At 36.1% G+C, this 19,595-nt stretch overlaps 1 protein-coding gene across 3 annotated transcripts in view; it reads right to left on the reverse strand.

Annotated features, from left to right (window-relative positions):
* Positions 1–2,492: 2,492 nt before the first annotated feature.
* The window catches only part of GABRA1 (gamma-aminobutyric acid type A receptor subunit alpha1), a 40,631-nt gene continuing 23,528 nt past the window's right edge, over positions 2,493–19,595 (reverse strand). For all 3 annotated transcript variants that reach the window (XM_072347906.1, XM_072347904.1, XM_072347905.1), the window contains exons 7-10: positions 15,570–15,713; positions 10,700–10,852; positions 7,919–8,121; positions 2,493–4,845 (exon numbers count right to left, since the gene is read on the reverse strand). In XM_072347906.1, the coding sequence (XP_072204007.1) occupies positions 4,537–4,845; positions 7,919–8,121; positions 10,700–10,852; positions 15,570–15,713 (809 nt within the window). In that variant the 3' untranslated portion in view covers positions 2,493–4,536. The remainder of the gene's footprint in view (positions 4,846–7,918; positions 8,122–10,699; positions 10,853–15,569; positions 15,714–19,595) is intronic.

The following is a 19,595-nucleotide window of genomic DNA, read 5'->3' on the forward strand; positions in this document are numbered from 1 at the left end:
TCTTATTATTTGCTCCCTGAAGCATGCGTGCCCCATTTTCTGGCCATTAGGGTGTTTCATAAGCTCTTATTGTTTACCATATGTCATGGGTGGAAAATAGAAGGAGTTTTAAAAAAAAATAAAAGGAATGGGGAGGTTTTTCAGGTCCCTGTCTGTCAGTCCAAAAGATACCATCAAAAGGTCAAAGATTTTCTTCGCCTTTGTTAAACTTTTGAATAGGTGCACACGCACCTAATACACCCATTTCTGCTACTAAGACTGTATGAAGTCTGACTGCCTTTAACACTTTGACTGCTTGGATTGCTGAACCAAAGGGTTACCTCTTTGCTGGAGGATGCTTCAGCCAAACTCAGCTGTACATTTTTACACCAAGTGAGGCACTTGTTCGCTCAGCCAGCCCTACTCAGCATGATGTAACGTCATGCTGTTAAATGTAGTTGTCTGAATTACCACTTGTGATTCTGATACTGTGATCAACCCCAGGAAGATCAAGCCAGCAGAATGCTTGTCTAAAGAAGTCTTTCTGTAGCCTATGGTTAGGTAATACTGGCCTCCACGTACAGGGATCCTCCATCATCATCTTCATTTCCACAAGAGCTGGCTTCTGGCAGAACGTTTTATACTCTGACAGTAGTTACAGAAAGTGTGAGGCACCAGCAGTTTTCAGATTGAACTGTTCTTGTTCCCCTACATTCTTGTGTTATCATCAAAGTATGATCCCAGAAGAACTGGAGGATTTTCTCCTCCTGATGTAGTATCAGAGCACCTCCATTTCAGGATGTCATGCCGGACTGCCTGCTGTCTGAACCTTCCCTCTGACAGGGCTGTTCTTCATTCTGTGAGGCTGAAAGGTGCTACGTGCTTTTCCCTGAGCCAAGTCCTGTTGCATCTAGTCATTTCCACTCACTTTATTTAAATAAAATTCTGCCCAAGAACATCAGAGCAGTGACAGAGGAGATGTGAGAGTCCTTATATATACTCTGTATTTGGCATGTGAACATAGGAGGTGGGTGTTGAGCATCACCTGCCATTTCCCTGCTTCTCCAGAAAATCCTGCATGAGTTTCCATAGGGATTCAAACTCCACATAGTTATCAGTAGGAAGCAAGGAACAAGGATTTGGAATGCAATGTTCTTCTTCAAATTAGAGGAGACCAGAATAAGGTGACATAATTTGTGCCTGTGTTAATACAGTCTTTCTTTTCATTGTGATGAATTTTTCTGTGGAACTCAGCTACTTAAGAACACTCTAAATATTACGGTGTACATATTAGCATTTCTGAGAGCCTTTCCTGCTCTGGATCCTCTAGAACTACATCTGCCACAGGTTGTTTCTCTTCCTCTATCTCAAAGCATGAAAGTTTTGCTTCCAGGAACTTTCCCAAGGATATCAGAGGGCTGAATACGCTGGAATGACTTCTCTCTGTTTGTGTTCTTTATAGAAAAGAATGCTTGAATTAATATTTTCTAGCTTTGCATACATTTGTTTAAATGCTATCCCCACAACTCATTAAATAAGTGAAATAGTGTTATTTTATATAATTTAAGGTCCCACCCTAACAGTCTTTCTGTATTTGTGACATCTCTAGTTTAAAAAAGAAAAAAAAAATCCCAATTTTTTCTCTTCCTCTCTGATTTATCTGCCATTTTAGCTCGGAGAGAGTGTATTTCATTCTCTTTCTATCCTATTTCATGTTCATTGTACTAAACCTCACCAGTTATTCGTCTGATTTGAGTTATTATTCCACTGGATGCACATTATACAGACTGAGCAATATTTTTTTAATGTCAAATCAGATTTCAGAAACACTCCTGTTGTTGAAAACACTGAGCAGAAAACTACATCCATTAAACTGCATTCTTTACCAAATGAAACTATACTTTTCAATGAATAGCAGTTCATAAAGTGATGTGTTGTAAAAAAGAGTAACTAAAGAAAACCAAAGTAAAACATTCACTTTCATTATTTTTAGCTTTATTATTATAATAGAATTACAGTCTGACATAAAATAAAGAGCTTTTGCTAAACTCTGTAAAGCAATACATGCTTCTGCCATAAACAACCTCTATTAGATTTAGGTTTTATTGCCACATCACTGCACTGAGGTGCAATAAACATTCAATGTCATCTTTTTAAAATTATCCCGGGAGTAAACAAACTGTCCTCTATAAGAGTGTATCATTATTTTCAAGGAAGACTTACTATTATTACATGGTTTAGCAAAGCACTGTAAAAAAGCTACATAGAGAATACCTTGTCTTTGATAAACTCTGCAATCAAGTTTGTACAGTATAATACTATTGGCATAGACTAACAAACTAAGAGGTGATATAATGCGGTCATTGCATAGCAAAAAGCAGACTAGTTAAGTAATATTCACATCTAGTGTGCAAAATGCAGACCGAAAGGTAGCTATGAATTACTAGAAGGATAAAATGCCCTAAATGAACACACTAGTTTAACGCCAAAAATAACAAGATAAACAAGTACACTGAAGTTAAAGAGCCATAGTTTATTTTTTTCTATACATATATCTACACATGATATCAGAAGATGAAAACATCCCCCTTTAATAAGCTCCAATCAGATAACTTATCAAGTTGAGACAGGACTAAATGTTAGACAATGAAGCAATATTAAGGAAAAAAACAAACAAAACAAAACAAAACAAAAAAAACAAAAATGCAACTAAATAAAACATTAACTACTTCCTTTTGTAGATAGAGAACGTCAACTTTCTGACTGGTTGAGAAAGTTCATAAGACATTGCCTGAAATATGACTGAAATTGGATTTTGATTAGCTGTTTCTCTAGAGACTTATGTAGCATTTCTTCGAAACTGACTCAGTACAGTGCGCTGTGGTTTTTGAGTTGATCCTTGCCAACACTCACCGTTATTCCCATCTCTTTGAAAAAGATTTATCTGAAATTTTATTTCTAGCAATCAGGAATAGCGATACTGACTAGAATTGTTTTTAAGGGAGCACGATACCTGCAAAATGGACATCTTGTATTTAAAGCCCTTACATATTGTTCCTACAAATATATTGCTACAGTAAAAATGAAATGTTATAAGTTTACTCGATAAAATCTATTTTCCTGTACATTCTTTTCTGTATGACTTTTTTGTATTTAATGCTACATATATTACATCACTTATTGTAACAGTTGTGTATCAGCAAATATAGCAGTAATATACAGATGAATTTCTGTCTTAACAAATATTTCACCATTTTTACCTACCAAATATAATCCCATACTTTAGTATTTATGCATGACCTGAGCAGACCAGTCATTAATCTAATAGTAAACATTGGATGACATTGTCAAATTGCAAGTTACTGTACACTTAGCCACTTTACCAATGGAATTAATTCCAAGCACTTCCTACATATCTTTTAGACTTTCCAGTGCCAATGATTTTTTTTATTTAGGCTCTAAATATGTTTTACTGAGCGCTTAACAACATATTAAGAGCTAGAGGTGACTTCTAAACAATGCTTTAAGAACAAAACTTTTAAAAAGTTTTTTAAAAAAAGAAAAAGAAAATAAGAAAAATGTACAATCTCATGCTGCATATTTACATATATTATTTAAATACTATAGTCTGTCTTTCTGCTATCCATAAATTTCATTCTAAAGCTTTTCTTAATGTATCATTTTATAAAAGAATACATTCAACATATCTAGAGCTTGCAAAATCTGTGTTTTGTTTTGGTTTGTCTGTTCTTTTTAATCTCTAGAACAGTGATGAGTAAAAGCTATCTGTAAAAGCATCTGGGATTTGTTTGGATTACACAGGAGATAGAGGAACTTGGGGTCTGAACTTGATTGTGCAACTGGTTTGAAATCTAGTCTAGTAACAACTTATCGCTTAGAATAAGACCGCAGTAAGAGAGCAGATTAAAGCATTTTTTACCATTAGATCTTATGTGCTATACAGTGATGAACTGTATCTACATTGAGCTTCTTTTTTTCTTTAACAATCATTTAATATTTTAACTTAGGTCATTTGCAATGTAGAAGGGAAAAAGGAATAGGAAAATAACCTATCTTATGGGATTCAGCAAATAGAAAGCTTTAAATCCTTGAAAAGATTATAAACAATGGTCGAAAAAGTGGTGCAGTGTAGTATGTGCAACATGGACATCATAAAGAATATTTTCCTGCTCCTCACAATCCATTGAATAAAAATATCTTTTTCACGTACATATACAATATATCTTGGGGACATTCAGTATTAAGCTATCTACAAATGCTTGCTTTTTTTTTTTTTTTTTTGCTTTTTTTTTTCATTTTTTTGCTTTTTTTCCCATTTCTAGAACTTAACTTTCCCTTTTTAAGAATCAGTTTCCCAAAGTATATAGCTTATATTGTTCGCTCCCTTGTATATAGGGTTCTTAAATATACAGATATATTTTACTTCTGGTTAAATGAAGAAACCTTTATGATATTCCAAATGGGAATTACTGTATGTGAAAACTGGAAGCAATTCCCAGAGCAAAAGACAAAACAGAGCTAGATGAATAAATGAGGTTATTGATGTGGAGTCGGGGCTTTTAACTGAGGCTCCCGGTTTAAATAGGTAGCCCAATAGACTAAATTAAAGATTCCAAAAAGCAATGGGAAAGCTATTCTTGATAGTCGATCAATTTTGCTGACGCTGTTAAAAGTTTTCTTGGGTTCTGCAGGCTTTGTTTCTGGCTTAACTTCTTTGGGCTCTATCGTTGCACTTTTAGCAATGGTTGCCAGCCCAGGGTCCCTTGCAATATTAGGGGTGTAGCTTGTAGCTGCAGCTGTGTACGTGTTATTTTTCTTAATAAGAGGATCCTTCACCTTCTTTGGCTAAAGAAAGAAGAAAATATTTTATTCTTATTGGCTTCTCCATAGGTAACACACTAAAAAAGCACAATTAAATTTTGCTATAAAATAACTTTATATCACAAGTTGTGATAACCTGTAAGTCAGAAGTCAACATCAGGGGTACACGACTCATGCAAAATACTTAGATGAAGACAGGGACAGAATCACTTATCCTGGATTATTTGTATTACTTAAATGAAAGTATATGATGGATAGTGAAGACTTACCCTGATAGGCTCACTGTTAGACAAAATTTCGTTTAATGGTAATGAGCAGTGATGAACCATTCGTAATTCAGCACTCTCTTAATCAACTCTGCCACTTGACCAGCATAAGAACCTTAAAAGATGCTGAATTGTGTAATGTAATTTTCCAGTATTAAAACAAACAGCGTTTTTTATGGTTCATTCTAATGCAGTTCTTACATAGAAAAAATACAATAAAAATATCATGTGACCATGAGACAGAAGAGTGGATTATTTAGAAACATGCCAAACCAATCATCTTATTTTTATACGACAGATTTACACCAGAAGCATATGAATTAAGGGAAATTTTCACTTTCTCCCTTAATACTGCAATTGGATCATGATGGATGAAGTGACATTATGAAGAGAGGGTCTTAAGCAGTTGCATGATTTTTGTAGCCAACCCATTTTGTAAAGCAAGACTCAAATGTTTCTCAGTGGTGAACAATCTACTAACCAAAAAGACTTTCAGCTGGGTCCTTATGTTTTATGGTTTTCTACTTGTGCAGGAGAAAAATAGTTACACTTTTTTTGTGTGGGTTTAGCAGCTGGAATTCAACTGCTACTGTTGTAGAGAGTGCAAGCCCTTCCTCCAGCAACTACTCAAGAATAAATGCAGATGTTAAATGTAGTGGATGGATAAAGAAGTGTAAATAAAAATGTGATCTATCAGAGAACAAAAAGAGGTAACAGTAAAATACTAAGAGGTTGGTAAATCATCAGGTAGTGTTTCTTGAGGGGGAAAATAAAGGGGAATGTTGACCCCGTGGTCCTTTAGAGAGCAGAAGATAATAGTAAGGATAAAGAGAAAATAGTATGAGTGGTTTTACTGCATCATTTCACAGAATGACAATTAAACTGTTATCGACATGCAGCTGTCCCAGAGAGGAAGTACTTATTAAAATAGTCACAGTACTATTTATGACAGATTGACTATAGATTAATAGCTAAATAGTCAAGGTGGTGGGGGGAGGGAGAGGAAGGGCTTTCATTTATAAATAATGAATTAAGGAGGTGTACATTTAAGTGAACAGAAAGGTTCCTTAAGGACACCTGAGGATATGCAGGAAAGCTGCAAAAGCATGATGACATGTGGGAAGAGGCTTGTTGCAGCCCCACTCAGACACAGAGCCCCATTCAGGAAGGAAACGTGTACTGACAAAATGTTAAATCTGCTTCTTCATAGGAAAGGGGATTCAGATAGTGCCTGTGGTGTAGATGCTCTTTGTGTCAAGGCAATAATATTCACTGTAGCTTGAGGCTCAGGAAAAGCTTCAAAATGTCTTAGGATGTATCTGCTGAGTAAGATGAACAAACAGTTGAAAAAAAAATACTCAGAAAAGACGAAGTCAGGCGGCTTTCTGGTTGCCTGTCCTTTCTCTCCTCCTGAGCAGGAGGGCTGCTGACATGGTTGCTTGGTATGAAGCCTGTACTGTTTCCCCATCGGCAAGATGTGCTAATGAGCAGCTCTAAATCCAGCAGGGTGAAGAACCAGATTGTGGAAGTGTCAGGGGACACTCAGCCTACAGATTTAAATTTCATGAGGAATTTGATCCAAAGGAAGGCCTGACACCAATCAGGGGCCTGATACTTTATGTCAAATTTGAATTTATGAGAAGGTAATGGAATAGCTAACAGGAGCCCTAAACTTTGTTAATCTGTGATGCTTTGTTCACTGTTAGGGTACTTTGCTTGCATTTCCTTGATGTCTGTAGATAACACTTTACTGGGTACTGTTGCCTTATAACAAAGCATGTATGAAGACCCTTTTCTGCTAGGGAATTTAAAATCATACGTCTTCCATATTAGTAAGTAGACAGTATTAAAAAGGGAATAATTAATATTTTCTGTTAATGTAACTCATTCTTTTAAAAACATGTGTAATGTAGATAAGAGCAATGAAAAACAGGAAAGAATGACTTTAAATGGAGGTACGTCAGTAACTGAAAATATTGACCCGGAGTGGCACCACTCAGACCTGAAAGTTAGTTACTTCATTTTGTTCCACAATGCTTTTATGTTGGTTGCTGTTGTGTAAATGTTCAAAGTTTATTTCTAATTTATCACTGAATGACTTACACAACAAAAATAGAAAAACAGTAACAAAGAAGAATATTTATATATCCTATCCGTACCCTCCTGAATTAAACACATATATTCGCATACCAATGAGTAACATCTGCTCCTCCAAATATTTATTCTGCTGATTCTCTAATCTGTGAATGTTCATAAGCAATTAGGCAATAAGTAATTAGGCAAGTTAAAAGTCTCTTTCAAGATCCCTTAAAAAATAACCCAAATGAGCTTCCTCACAGAAGAAGCTCACATGATATTTCATAGGAAATAGGAAACTCTCATTCCCTGTACATCCGCAACAATTTGTTGATGCATATGTGACTTACACAGTCTGATCCCAACAAGGAGACAATCTGATGTCCTCCTTTGCTTTGAGGGAGGTGTGGATCGGGGTTACTGACTCCCGAAACAGCCCAATTATATATGTATTTTAAGAATTACAAATTACAATATTTCTATTTTTTAAAAAACAGGGAAATGATAGTAGGCAAAGGCAAGAAAAAGCCCTGCATTGAGTGATTTGATCACTATCACTTGGCAATCCTCTGTAAGTTGAGGAGCGATATGCTCTGAAAACAGAGTATTGCAGAGAAATACAACAGCCACGAGATTTTCCTCTGCATAAACAAAAACAACAACAACAACAACAAAAAAACTCCATTATTACAAAATATATGGTGATCACATATGACATAATATGAGTTGTTGGAGTAGATATTAAGCGACGTTACCTTTTCAGGAACAACACTTTTGCCATCCCATGCGTAACCTCTCTTGGTGAAGTAATTCACTGTTGCAAATTCAATGAGTGCAGAAAACACAAAGGCATAGCACACCGCTATAAACCAATCCATGGCAGTGGCATAGGCCACTTTAGGAAGTGAATTCCTCGCACTGATACTCAGCGTGGTCATTGTTAGGACAGTTGTCACTCCTGCAAACAAACAGGTTTTGTCATCAGTGGATTTATTTTGGACTTCAGTTCTCAACTACTACAACAGACAGAAAACCCTCATCTGTACCCATCATTCTTATGAACCTCTCCACTTAAATTCAGTAGCTATCTGATGATATCAAGTTTCAAGCTCCATAGATGCCATGCAATCTTTGAAACATGTGTCCTATACTTTTCTTCTTTCACACTGCTTTAGTACAATGGTAATTTTTAATTTGGGTTGTAAATAATTTCTTAAGTTTTGTACTGGATAATACTTAAAGCTTCATGGAGCATGAAGAATCATCATTCTTCCTTACCCAAACTGTGTAAATTGCCCTAAAAATATATCAATTCACACATGTACTTCTTGTGGTAGTTCTAATATATTTCAACATAAAACTTAAAAGCTGATTGGTTTTGTGTTACTTAGCCTGGTTATTGTTAATGCTAAAATCGTTTACGAAGTATATGTTCCTTCATACATAAACTCAAGAAGCTTTATGTAGCATTACATTTATTTAAATTCATATTGTTACAGATGTTCCCTGATGCCCCAAAATAGCACAGAATTTGTTTAAGAACAGCATTAATGTTATCTGCAACTGTGATATCCAATAGCTGATGACGCTTTAGCTCCCTGTGGAGCTTTCAGTGGTGGTGGCAGGGCTGTACCAAACTCACTCTGCAAAATCTGCAAGCGTAGGCTGGACGTTTGCATCAAATCATATGGCCACAAGTTACCTTGACAACTGCAGTATCCTGCATTGAATGTTTTGGAGGTTCATCTTCGCTGCACTGAATGTTAGTGAAAATATGCAGTGGTCTAAAATAGGCCAAATAATGAACAGTGTATTTACATACACTTGTGTAAAGAGCTTGAAATTTTGGTGCCTAGTGAAGAAGCAATTTCCCTTCCCTGAGAGACAACCTAATCTCCTATTTGACTCATTATTAGCAAGCTTGTGTTTCTCTTGTGCAAAGCAGGATTTATAATTTATATTATCTGTGATAGTAAGTGGGCTAAAAGATGTAAGATGTGCTTCTGTATACATTCGTTCACGCAAAATATCCTGAGATGTTTTTTTTACTGCCATTAGGAAGTGGAAAAATCACCTATCTTGATACCTAATGATGGAGTAAACACAACAGTGTTTACTAAATAACTGTCTTCTAAAAGGAGAACTTTCAAAAATACATTTGCTCTGGAGCCTCTCAAGATAGCAGCTGGAGATCATGCAGTATTATATATTATTCATTGTGAGACTAGGAAATGTTGTCCTCTATCTAGGGACAGTGAAGTACAGCACTGCAAAATGCTGACCTGACATTTCCTTTTAAATGGCATGTGCGAAGAGAGATAAAATAGATACAATTTCAGTAGCTTTGAGTACACAGGCTCGTAAAAGTCCCAGATCAATTGTCAGTGCAGTCAGTAATAAAACTTCTGAAGTAATTGTAGACATTAATCTAAATCACACTATGTAAATCAAATGTAATTATCTTGTGCTTTAAACTGTTCTTCTGTAAATGCACATCCATATGTCTACAAAAAGTCTTTACTTGGTTCATGAGGTCTAAGGTTATGCAAGCTGTGGATTATTTCCAGAGCCTTTGGAAGACTAAAGTACATCTATGAAGAGTGCTTGAGAAAGGTCAATAAAAACAGCTTATGATCAACAAGAGTTTCAGTGTCTGCATGTTTCTCAACATCAGGCTTTGTAACTCTCTCCAGCTGTGTCACTGCACAAATTACCTCATGCAAAGCAGAAGGACCCATGGCATCCAGCTGCCTCAAGGCAGGAAGTGAGTGTGACAGCCAGCTTGGCTTCCTCATCCTCCTGCCAAATGTGCTCAGGTGTCCCATCCACACATCACAAAAAAGACTAAGTCATATCATAGAAATATCAGGTTCTATTGTCCGTAGTTAAAGATATGTTATTTCTTTTTCTTGTTTTCTTCTTAACAAAGTACTTGTCTTGGATTCTTAAGAGACTATGCTAGTTGTTTGTTTCTAATTTTAAAATAAGTGTTTGCCCGCAGTGGTTAAAGCACTAGGGACCAACTGTATAAACTTAAAGTCCTTCAGACTCCCTTCTCACTACATTCATTGAGTGCATCTATTCACTGCTGTAAGGACAATAAATCATCAATGCCTTCAACATTTTAGAAGCATCCTACTAAGGGGATTTTAAAGCTAAAAATGTTCAAAGAGGCTGAGGGTGTCAAGGATGTCAGGTGAGCACTTCCATTAATTAAAACTTCCTGACAATCCCTGCCACAAATGTCAAGGTCATCATCATAAATGTTTCATTCATATACATAATCTTTTGGAAATGTAAAACTGGAATAGATTGTTCAAGATACTTTCAGGTCCAATTTTACCCTGATTTTAAAAGGTTTGAAACTTGTATTGGTTACTGGCTTATCTTCACAAAGAAACATTATCTCTTGTGCCTGTACGTAGTGCTGTACAGATGCTCTTCTCCAGTGTCGCTCTGCACATAACAGTTTTACCATAAACATTCTTACATTTATTTGGCATGTCATTGCCAAGGAGTTCTTAAGTCTTTCTTACCAAATACGGTTCTTGCTGGAACAGATTCTCTGTTGAGCCAGAAGGACACCTGTGACAGTATCACTGTCATGATGCATGGCAGATAAGTCTGAATGACGAAGTAACCAATCTTTCTCTTCAAGTGAAAATGTGTAGTCATAACAACATATTCCCCTAAAAATAAATAAAAATAATAAAAAAATACAACAAAAACTGTAAAGCTTTCATAAATATGAAAATCAGGAGACTTTAAACAACATCACTGTTCATTATATGTACAACTATGATTAAGGAAAAGAAAAAAATCTCAAATCATATTTGGTCAGCTTTCAAGAAAACGTTTAGTAAAGCAAATACTGAAGTTCCAATAATAATAACAAAGTTAGACAGTTCTGGGAAACTCTAATTAAATTTGCATCATTTCATCTTTACTGAGTAAAGATTCTATGATTCTATGAGTAGTGAATGAATGTCTGCAGTAATTGGATGCTGTTTAGGCCTCTTGTGAAAGATTTCTTTCCATTAGAAGAAGAAATCAGAAGAAACATCATCCAAAGACCAAGTGATGACAGCAAGTCAGAAGTGTTTCAAGCTTAAACTGTAATTTTTGATGCAGTTATGTTTCTGTTATCAATGTTTGGGCTTTATCTACTCTGAATACTAAGCATCCCTACCCTGCTGAATTCCATACCTCACTAAATTAATATCCTTTTGCCCAGTAAATGGCCAATGCAAGAACAATACAGAATATTTTCATTACCAGTAACGTTTTAGGTGCTACAGAAACATATGATTTGTGTATTCCAATTATGTACAGAAAGCATTGTTAGCATTTATATAACTCTGTAAATCTTTCTTTTCAGACAGTAGCAAATAATGCCTTATTTTCAGACCATTATTTACAACATCATGGGAAACATATTTTGAAGAACAGTATATTCTCAAAAGACTGGCAAACCTATAGCTATGACATTTTGTTCAGTGTAGATTGATTCTTTATACAATGGATGTTATCTTAGGAATGGAATGGGTGGAAATGTAGCTGGATGAAAACCTCTGTCTAGATTAGAGATGACGTGAAATCACCATTATTCTCCTTTAAAATACAGGCATCTGGAAAGAAACCATTGCTCCTGAACAGAAAAAGCTTAAATTGGATTGAAAAACTATGTCTAGACATTGACTGCTTATACACTGAGCATGTTAAATGCACTTTTCTTTAAAAGAAAGTCTAAAAGAACTTCCATTTGAGCATTGTTGCTCAATGTATAACCCCGAGGAAATCATATAGATAGGATGTGACAATGCTCCTGATCTGTTTCAATATAAAATAGAAGTTAGTAGCAAATGGGGAAAAGAGAATCAATTAAAAATTAAAGGTAGAGCAAAGGCTATACAAGAAAAAATTTCTATCCAAAAATAGAACGTCCAGAGTGTTCTAGTGGTTGTTGACATGATTTTTACCAACTGTTTTTTAATTTTCACCTGAACAACCTGCAACAGTGATTGTAATCTTATGAAGAATGCCATTCCTAGCTTAAAAAAATAGTAATTTAATTTTATCTGCTATAGCTATTTTAATGCAGTCTCATATAGAATGCTCACAATGGTATGCCAGAATTAATTCAGCGATCATAGAAGGCAAGCTAAGAATACAGAGTGAACACATTGCTCTGCTCTGAAACTTTATTTAGCTGCTTAAATTATGAAAGTATTTTTAACCTCCAGAAATGAGAACAGGATTCAAAGCAATGAGGCAATTAAAAAGTCCAGGATTATTCTCATCAGTTCAGTGCTACAACAGGTCTGAGTTAGAAGGCAGATAATGCCATGAGAAATGTAGCAAGCAAAGCATGGGCCTAGAATAATGCCTACACTTCAGTTAAAATCAGAGGCATTTCTTTCAGTTCTCAAAATACCATTGGACAGATTTATTAAAATACTGTAGATCTTTTAATGAGATTTATATAAATAACTACAGGACACTTAATTTATACATATTACACAATATGAAACCTTTAAAAGTGGCCACAACTCCTCCATTTACATTAGCTTAATGTCTTGAACCATGTCCACCATTTCAGTCTTCCCAGTGCTCTGGGAGAGTCTATGTCTGTGCTCAGCACTTTTCCTGCAGTATTTAAGGAGCCCTTAATTCCACAATGTTTCACAATTAAGAGTCAGTGTTCAGGTATTGTAAATTAACCTGTGTCCTTATAATGAAATGGTTGATACTCAGTAAAGTCAAATCATACTTATTACTTTATGCTCTTTAAACTATTTTTAATAAACCCAGTTAATCAGGTGGGCACGTAAACTTAATGTGCATCACATTAATTTTAATGACATGCAGACATGAGGTTTGAAGCGGGAAATGAATTTATTATAATAATACTTATCCTATCACCATGGGTAGAAATAAGGCTTTTCTTGACATTAGTTTAAAGCAAAATATTTATCTTCCTATGCTGTGTAACCCAACAGAAAATAACTCCTCTTAAGAAATAAGCTCTCAGCTGGTTTTTAGAACAATAGGAAAAGAATATACCATTTAGTGAGTAGAGTCCTGCTGATTCTCTGTGCAAAACAATGTTTTCAAGGAGGCAAAGTATTCTATGTAAATGCAAATTTTCCCAAGCCCTTTATGCATCTGTTCAAGTACTTATAATAATGTGATTTTAAAGTCCACCTGAGTCAATAGGACTTGATAGTTGAAGAGTGACAGAAATTGCACATATAACTTAAAAATGACTGGCTCCCTGCTTAAGCAAAATGGCAGCAACAGTATTATTTTGCTTATTGAATGCTATAGTTAAGCCTCTAGAACCTGCACATGTAAGGAAACAGAACAGATTATTCCATGGATGGCATGAGTGAATAAGTAGACTGAAAAAAACACTTTGTTTTTTTATTGTTTTTGTTGTTGTTTTTTTTTAATAGTACAAATTGCAGATCTCTTTTCATTAAAAATTTGGAATTTTGTTCTAGATCCAGAAATGAGGATAGCAGATGGACCACTATCAAGGGGAAAAAACCAACAAAACAAAATAGCAGTTTCATCAAGTCATTCATTTGATAATACCTACCTAACGTAGTCTAGTTCTGCCCAAATTCTTGGAAAATATGTGTCTAGAATTCCAGACAACTATAATTATCTTAGAATTGCCTGTTTGAATTTCCCTTAGTGAACCATAGGATCAGTTGTGTGAGAGCATTGTTTTCTCGCCTAATAGAGGTTCTGAGAACTCTTAGTGAAGATTGACTTCAGCTCCTTTTGTCCTTTTGTTGCATGAGTCAACCTCCACAACTCTGGAAAAAGGGAGGGATTTCACTGTTCTCATTACATACGTGGTGTCTTAAAACAATGATGAAAGGATAAAGGTGTGCTGGAGGACTGAGCTGAGATAGCTGCCCAGCTGTCTTCGTGGGGAAAAAGATGATCATTAACCACTTCTGATCCCCCACCACTATTTTGGAGAAAACAAATGTCAAGAAGTACTTTCTCTTGAGACATCGAATTTCCAAACAAGTTTTTCCACCACTTTTCTTAGTTGGTATTAACTAAAGAGGGTTGCAAATTTGGTACTAAAAGATTATTTATGGGCTTATTTTTAGCTTTTATCCATTGTATTCTTTATAAACCTGTTCTGCATCTAGACAATATCATTTTGTTTAGGCAAATATTAATTATACTGCTTTTAGGATGGGAGTGGTAGAGTTCTGTCAGGCACCAACAGGTTTCTTGCATTACTGTCTAAATACCCTGAACTATATCTGGTACTGTACATTCCCAAACCCATGAGTTTCTTCTAACTGTATTGCTGCCGCTGTAGTGCACCTGGTAAGTAGAGAATTGATGGTGAAGAAGGGCAGCCATGCAGGTCTGAGTGAATAGCTTCAGAACAGAAAGAGCGAAGAGCTCAGGATCCATGCAGTCCCTCACAAATCACACTGCCTTTTCAGGAAGGGGCAGGTGGGGTGAATTATTGGCTCCACAGACATCAACAGGAACATTTCTGGCTGTGGCCAGAACAAAAGCTCTCTATCCTTTTATTTGCCCAATGTGTGAATCGTTTCTCAATAATGGAAGCAACAAGTCTGCGGAACAAGTTCTGTTGATATTGTTCTTATGCAAAGTCCTTTTTTCTGCCATTCCACTTTTAAGATTACATCTACTGAACAGAAGCTTCCAAGAAGTAAATTGAAAATTGGAGCACCGGAAATATATTAGAAGATAAATTTTATATCTTAGGTGGACTTACAAAAGAATACAAACTAAATAGAAAATAAATCAGACATTAATTAGGGTTCATATTGAATTGATTCATTTTTTCTTAAATGTCTGTTTACTTTACAAATGACACATTAGAAAGTTTGGTTTAGGCACGTTTGTTTTTCTTGAGCTCTATCACAACTGCATGGGCATTCGAAGCCATGCAGTTACATCTAATGGAGTGCTTCTCTCAGATTCACTGAACATTCAAACCTGACCATGCTTTGAGCTCTTATTCATCCTCAGTGTTCAGCTTTTGTCTGTGTTTAGATCTTTGTGCCTTTCCAAACTAATTAAAGTAAAATACCAAAAATGAAACCTTGAAATCTTGAAAAATGAAAGATTCTTTATAGTGTAGATTGCTTTGTTTCTTTCTTCCTGGTTAGATTCACCAGTATAGGAAGCTTTTTAACTGTTGAAATATTTTAACAACCAACTTAAGTAGGAAATAATCCAGGATATGTTACCATTTCAGAGCTGTGTTTTCCTAACCTGAAAGCCATATATTACAATTTCTCTCACTCACTCTTTCATCTTTTTGAGTTTTTCTTCTCTGATGTTAAAGATCTTCCACTAAAGCAAAACCACAACCCTTCCCAGCAAACCTTTTTCACAGACCTGTACTGGACTGAACGATTCCAGAGTCCACGGTTTGTCCAAGCAGATCATATTGGTTCAGTCGAGAGCCATCTTCAGCCACAACCACTGACCTTGCTGGTTCCCGTGTCCATTCATACACAACCTCTGCTCTGGTATAAGCATCTAATTTAAAACAAATACAGCACATTTCAGCTTTTCACCTTCTGTTGCCATATGACTCAAACAGACCATTGTTTTGAGCAGTAGATTGGGCATTAATTTCTCTTTCATCACCTACAGAAAACCTGAAGATGACTAGCTTACTGCAAGTTTTTGACTATGGCAAGTATAACTGCCTATGCCTGTCCTTTTGATGGTCACGTAAATAGATGCTGTAGGGAGAGTTTAAGGTTCATCCTCCATGGTATGATGGACTTTCTCATTCTTACATCATTCCTAACTGTAGGAAATCTAAATAATCAGAAAGGAGTTAAGGAATTTCAGGGGCACTGAAGAACTCAAGCTTTTTTTTTTCTAATTTTTATCAACTATCAAAAAAGATGAGCCCCAGAATCTTCAGTTTGTGGTGCTGCGGTGTTGCCTGAGCCACTGTAATAAAATAAGGCCATCTCAGAGTAGTTTTACTGAACTCTTTATTAGCCTGACTAGAGCTCTCTACTTTGGCATCCCCCTCTCACACCGCCTTTGCTCTATAACAGACATAGCAAATACTTCTGAGGCTGGATTTCTGGATACTCCAATCTCAATTAATCAAGCACATTATATAGATATTTAGTAGCATCCTACATATTCCATCCAGATGTTTTGTGCTATTATTGGTATATTATTTATATTGTTTCAGGAATTAAAGTATATACTATTTTTTATCTTAGTCTTGCAGTACTGTTCTGTCATTTTGTGTAGTCTGCGGTCTGACAGCTCTAGCTTTGAGCAGTTGGGGTGGGAGTTAGCTGTCTACATAGAGGCATTGAGTGTCGTTCTTGACACCTAGGAGTATCCAAGACATGTATGGGACTGAATGTGTGATTAGAACCTACGTAAAGCTTGCTCCCACCAGAGGCAGCTGGAAGCCAGATGGGACATCTTAGGGCATCTAAAATGCCACTATAAATGTATATTTAAATGACTAACTGACTCCTACCTGCTAGATGAGATCTTCCCTGTACATTTCATAACTGGTAAGCAGGAAAGTGAAAGGAGAAATCTGATTCACTTGACCTCATTTGTGAGTTAATAATTTTATCTTATCAGTAAAAGAGATAACAGTAATTGAAGAGGTGGTTTTAGATGGAGTGTACTGGTAAATTAATTGCATGGCATTTGATCCTGCGCTACTGAAGTGCAAGGTTGCTTTTGCCCTCAGACTTCATATTCCCCAGGCACTGTAACCTATACATAGTTCTTTTGGAAGCAACTGTAAAAGCAAATCTACTTATTTATAATTCTGACCTTAAAAATAATGGCCACAGTAAGTACAAGAGTTTGTCTGCTATTGTAGCCAAACAAAGAGAAGGGGATAGTATCAGCTTAGAAACACTTTACTTGTTATGGAGCGCACATAGTCTGTGAGAGACGGCTGATTTCCTGAACTGCTGAGGACCAGTGGATGAGAACTCGGAGGGAAGGCAGCACACTCTCCAGTGCTGGAAATGGGCTCTATCCTGCCAAGTGACTGCCATCCAGCCATGTTTGGTTCACTGTTTGCACCACAGATGGTGTGTTCCCCCTCCTATCTTCAGGATCCAGTTGACATATTGCATAAGTAGCAGCATATTCTTTTGCTCCTTTCATTACTGCTTTGCAGAGTTGCCTTTGTTTCATACTGACAATCAGATCTTTGTGGGAAGAATTGAGGACAATCAGATTTTTGTGGGAAGAGTTGAGGACAGCAGCTGCCTTTCTGATTTTGTTATGCCAACATATGGCTTTTTGTTGTTCCAGGAGCCTCTTTAGCATTTGTCACATTGAATTTACATTGGAATAACCTCTAGCTTAAGCTGCTATTTTGGCAAATCATTTTAGCCTTGGAGCTGGGTCAAGCATTTATTGGCCTGTACAGTACAGGCAGAGTCCATGGGAGATGAGCCACTCCTTCAGTATGGGGCTCTTCTGAATCCAGCTCCAAAAAAGAAATGAGCAACAATGGAGGACATGGAAAAACTCTTATCCAATTTAATTCAAAACAAATACTGCTGGGCAAACACTACCTTGGGGAGCTACTAAGTCTAGTATTGTAATTTGCACATAAAAAGCGGCTTTCATTACAATTAAAGGTCTTTTTCGGTAAATTCTTCAGTCCATTAAGATTAATTTCATGAATTACTTTAGTTGTCCGAAGGGAATGTCCCAAATGTATTGGAAGGTGATTCTCACTGAAAAAACAGCAATTACGTTTAAGATAAAATGTATTCTCTTTATAAGAATAAATTTATTCTCTTTTTATGTGTACAGCAATGAGACCTGTTTCCATAACTTGTCCAAATCTAGCCACTGTCCAGTGAGAAATATTTCTACTTACAAATAACCAAATATTGAGACAGAAATACTTTATAATCTGTTGATTATGATATATAATCTAAGGAGACGGATAGGGGAGGTCCAGATTTAAGGTCCTGTTTTGGATAGTGAATTCCTCTGCAGTGTTTCCACTACAAGCATGTTGCAGAACACGCTACCCCAGATTATCAAGTCCTTTAGCATTATTAGGAGAATGCAGGGTTTCCCTGAAAATGCTTTGATCTTGTCTCACAACACTTCCCAGCATTTGGAAGCACTTGCTTTTGCTAGGTCCCATTTTGGACGGCTGGCATGATTATAGCCAGCTTGTGTTCAAAATGGAAAAAATAATGCAAATAGTTTGTGCAATAAGATGGCCCACACTCTGAGACTGGAAGACTAATGATCACTTACAAATTTAGGGTAGTAAATGATATTTCAGTCAGAAATAGCACTCTTTGATTATCCTTTGGTTTTGCCTTAAATTAATTAAGGCAACTAATATATATTATGATAACAATTTAGTGCAGAATAAAATGGAAACAAATTTAGATACAGGCAATATTCAGAAATACTTGCACATATTTTGGTATCTTGTTTTCACCTTGTGGAAACCAAAACAGGACTGTATTGGCATCGGTATTATCTATCTTTTTCATAATTTCTTTATCTCTTCATCATTTAATCAAGGCAATATCCTTACTAATCTGAAAAACCATGCACTCGATGAACCAAGAGTACACTAATCTGGGACATGCTGAGCCAAAAATAGCTGAATATAGGAAAAGAATGGAAACCGTTGTTCGCACTTCAGTGTATGATGTTTAAGGCTGTGGCTTAATGATATACAGATCTGCTGACAGACGTCTTATCAAGTCTATAAAAATTCAGTCTGCTAGTTCACGTTTGTTCGAAAACTGTTGATGGTTTAGCTTTCTATCAGAAGGTTTTATGCATGCTTATCCATCTTTCTGTCTTCCAGATCCAGCATACATTCAATATGCATTTCAAAAGAAATTCAGTCCTGCAACTGCTTCTAGTGTAAGTGGGATCCCAGGTGATCCCCAGTGCCCAGATATGCTGTTATTGATCAAAGGTACATTGCAGCTGTCTACTCTATATTATTTAGACCAAGGCTTCTTTTCCCCTTTCTGTTTTACAGGAAATTTTAAAAGGTTTATTGGAATTGCTGTAAGAGAGCCCTGACATTCAAGTACTAAGCTAGTTCTGTCAGTTATACTTCAAGTCTGTATAAGCTTCTGTTCTTTAAATTGTATCAAGGAGGCTAGTAGCTCTTTCAAAGAGAAAACTCCAGTGCTTTCTCATAGTAAGCATAGAGGTAGTCAGCCCAAATAAACTATCATCCTGTCTGGGACCATGTGAAGAATGAACTGAATGTTTTGTTTGTTGGCTCCTAAAATAGATCAAGTCACTAAGTACCTATTATCAGTGAAATGACCCATTTCTACTAGAAAAAAAAATAGCCACTGAGAAAACAATTTATACAGTATTATATTTTCCACACATTTTATCTTCCCAGTTTGTGTT

The sequence above is a fragment of the Excalfactoria chinensis genome, chromosome 13 (genome assembly GCF_039878825.1).
Source record: "Excalfactoria chinensis isolate bCotChi1 chromosome 13, bCotChi1.hap2, whole genome shotgun sequence".
In the NCBI taxonomy this organism is placed as follows: Eukaryota; Metazoa; Chordata; class Aves; order Galliformes; family Phasianidae; genus Excalfactoria; species Excalfactoria chinensis.